The sequence below is a fragment of the Propithecus coquereli genome, unplaced genomic scaffold (genome assembly GCF_000956105.1).
Source record: "Propithecus coquereli isolate 6110/MARCELLA unplaced genomic scaffold, Pcoq_1.0 Scaffold172, whole genome shotgun sequence".
NCBI lineage: Eukaryota > Metazoa > Chordata > Mammalia > Primates > Indriidae > Propithecus > Propithecus coquereli.
The window spans coordinates 378007-381670 of record NW_012141858.1 but is presented as its reverse complement, the minus strand read 5'-3'; the positions used below and the strand labels follow the sequence as shown (position 1 = coordinate 381670).

At 39.3% G+C, this 3664-nt stretch overlaps 1 protein-coding gene across 1 annotated transcript in view; it reads left to right on the top strand.

The window, feature by feature from the left end:
* The window catches only part of TMBIM4 (transmembrane BAX inhibitor motif containing 4), a 7752-nt gene continuing 4088 nt past the window's right edge, over window positions 1–3664 (top strand). Inside the window, exons 1-3 of the mRNA XM_012642009.1 lie at window positions 1–271; window positions 2766–2874; window positions 3508–3514. Coding sequence (XP_012497463.1) covers window positions 175–271; window positions 2766–2874; window positions 3508–3514 — 213 coding nt within the window. The 5' untranslated portion in view covers window positions 1–174. The remainder of the gene's footprint in view (window positions 272–2765; window positions 2875–3507; window positions 3515–3664) is intronic.

The following is a 3664-nucleotide window of genomic DNA, read 5'->3' as shown; positions in this document are numbered from 1 at the left end:
TCCAGCACAGCCGGCATTCTAGAGGCGAGATAATCGATTAGCTCGAGGTTCGCCCCGCGGAGGCGGCTCGGCTAGTTCGGGCTTGAGTGCTTCATCGCGGAAGTGAGCTGAAGGCCGTTGTGGTGGGTGTCGTCTCACCGGCTCGCCCGGGTCGGTAGGGGTTCTGCTGCCAACATGGCCAACTCTGACTCCCGATACCCCTGCTCCTCGATCGAGGATGACTTCAACTATGGCAGCTGCGTGGCCTCTGCCAGTGTGCACATCCGAATGGGTACGTCGCCCCTCCCCGCGCCTCTCCGGCCCTTGTCGCACTGCTGCGCGGTCGGCCTTTGGAGGCGGATTTCCGGCTTCAGAGGGGGAGAGCCCGTCTCCCAGGATTCGGAGGGAAAGTTCTCCCCTAAGCACGCCTACCCTTCCTGCCCTCCGTCTCCCCCAGGGACCCGAGGAAGGTCGCGCTCCCCTCCCCGGGGCTCTAGGGCAGATCGCGGCTCCCGAGAGGCCTGCTGCTCCCCCAGCTGTGAGCTCCGGAGCCTGAGCTGGCGCTCGCGCTGTACGAAGGCACAAATGAACACCTCAGCAGCCTTTATTTTTTCATCTTTAAAAGAAACGAGGGATTGGCGGGGCGCGGTGGCTCACGCCTGTAATCTTAACACTCTGGGAGGCCGAGGCGGAAGGATCGTTTGAGCCCAGGAGTTCGAAACCAGCCTGAGCGAGAGCAAGATCCCGTCTCTATTAAAAATAGAAAAAGTTAGCCGGGAGTGGTGGCGCGCCTGTGGTCTCAGCTATTGGGGAGGCTGAGGCCGGAGGATCGCTTGAGCCCAGGAGTTTGAGGTTGCAGTGAGCTATGATGACGCCATTGCACTCTAGCCCCAGCAACAGAGCGAGACTGTCTAAAAAAAAAAAAGAAACGGTTGCTTTTTTGGTGAAAATAAGTTTATCGTGTGATCACTGTGATGTACACCGAATGGAGTTAACTTTCTTGATATTTTTGCTTTATGGGGTTACAAGTTTTTCTTTGCTCGTCTGTCTCCATTGCTAGACTGTCAGCTCCCTGAGAGCAGAGATCCTATCTATCTCTTCACTGTTTTCTTTCTGCCGGGCCTAGAACTCAACATATGTTTGAGTATTGGTGAGGAAGCTGCTGGAAATGGAAGCTTCCTAAGTCGATCAAAAGATGTTAGTTTTAACTTATTATATAGTATTCAGTTGACTGAAATTATTTCGAATTTAAAATGCTCAGTTGTGGAATTCATGTCTGCTCAAGTTAAGCCATTTGATCGTAGAAGTTGCCCCATATTTTCAAGTTCTTGAATTATGAAGATGCACTAAGAGTCTTAGTGCCTAGCATTTATATTGCTGGAGTTTTTTTTTTTTTTTTGAGACAAGAGTCTTGTTCTGTTGCTCATGCTGGAGTGTAGTGGTGCGATAACAGCTCATTGCAACTTCAAACTTCTGGACTCAAGTGATTCCTCTCAGCCTCCTGAGTAGTTGGCACTATAGGCGCTATTTCTTTTTGTTTGTTTGTTTAATTTTTTTGTTTTTCTAGAGATGAGGTCTTGCTGTATTGCCCAGGCTGGACTCAAACTTCCTGGCCTCAAGCGATCCTCCCGCCTTGGCCTCCCCAGTTGCTGGGATTACAGGCGAGAGCCCGCGATACTGGTGCAAGCTCAGCTTTTTAAAAAAGACCCTTAATTTTGTTAAAATACACATAACATAAAATTTACCATCATAATCATTTTGAAGTGCAGAGTTCAATAGTGTTAAGTATATGGACATTGTTGTGCATTCATTCTTTTTTTCCTTTGGGGCCATGGTGTTTTATTACAAAAATAGAATAAAAACTTCAAAAACAATGATCCTTTCTCATTTAATGAAAAATTTCTTACTTTTTTATTGTTTTCTGTACGTGAGTTATATGCAATTAAATTAATGTTAATTATAACAATAAGGACATCAACAAGTAAGATTTTCAAGAACCAACTGCAGGGTTTTGCCCAGGGGGCCACCCGTCATGTAACATGTATGCTACAGTGTGAGTTACCAGCGTACCACGTAGCTCTCAAGGTAAAGGGACATGTGAGTTACATATGCTTCACTAGGCCACAGCATCAAAACTAGTGTCAGTTAAATACAACTCACATGGCAGTTAATGTGTTAATCACTAGGCCTCGGAGGTAATTTATGGATGTTGATAAAGTATTATGAAAGTAAGAATTTCCTATTGTATAGAAACTAGAAGCAGAGGTATTATAGATGAGAAATAAAAATAGATGAGTGAAAGTAAGTTTATATATTATTTTCCTTTAAGTATAAGTTTCATTTTGGGGAAACATTTTTACTGCTGTGGAAATTCAGACTTAAAAAAATTTATATGCTTTCTATTTCTGCTTTTTAGATTCAAGGATATAATCATTCCTTAAAGATATTCTGCTTTTAATCTTTTGCTTTGTTGTATGCTCTTGTGTATCAATAGGCATTTAATACTTACTTTTTATTTTGATGAAAACATTTATATTCTGGCCCATTAACTTAATTTTTTTTAAGCTCATGCTTTTTGGAGGGTTAGCTATCCCTTAAAATTTTTGAATTACTTTGGAAGCGTTTTCTTTTTGTCTAGTTTTAGTTACAGATTACATCATTTAGGTTAAGATTTAAGAAAAAAAATGCATGTAAAAAACTTAATTTTTCTAAGAAGAAATTTGCTTGTACTGTTCTATGATAAATGCTTAAGAAAATAGTCATGTGTAATTTTTTTTCTCTTTTAGCCTTTCTAAGAAAAGTCTACAGCATCCTTTCTCTACAAGTTCTCTTAACTACAGTGACTTCTACAGCTTTTTTATACTTTGAATCTGTACGGACCTTTGTATATGAAAGGTAAGGTAATGAGATGATTCTGAATTATTTTCAGACATTGCATATGATCAAAAGGGCATATTATTAGCAAAGTTCATTTTCTTTTCTATTAACTTTTGAGGTTAAAATGTAAAAAAATTTCATTGACTCTCATAAGTCAGCTTAGTTTTGTTTTTGATGAAGAAAAATGTTCCACAACATGCTCTAAACTTTTTAGCTTACAGTTTCTTAGGGTTAAACCCTCATCTCCTAGAATAATATTAAGAATATTTACTGCCTGCAGTTTTTTTAAGTCATAATTTTTTTGATTTTATTAGACTGTATACCCTATCCCTCAAGCATAAGACAATGCTTGAAAAATAAAGGTACTTAATAAATGTATGTTCATTTTAGTTTGGGCTCATAAGTAGGATAATTTCACTGAAAAGTTTTCAAAAGAGTTCCATTCAATTCATTCCTAATTACAAATCTGACTACCAGCATAATTATTTCTGTGGCTAAAAATAATAGTTTCTTTATATTAAAGGAAAGGAAAAATAAAGAATGAATATTTTCTTAGGAGTAGAGAATTTTTATCCTCCCTCCCCCTACCAAAATGCAGTCTTGAACTATTAGTTTGCTATTTGCGGTAAAATTCTTTAATTTAAATTACAGCCATATGGTAAATACCCTAAAAAAGTAGTTAGGTATAAAATTTATTATTTGATATCTTTTCTCAATTGTGTTTCATTATAAAAGATAGTACACTAATTACAAACATTATTCCAATATGATAAAAGTTCATACAGTAAAAAGGAAAAGTCTTCCCCCC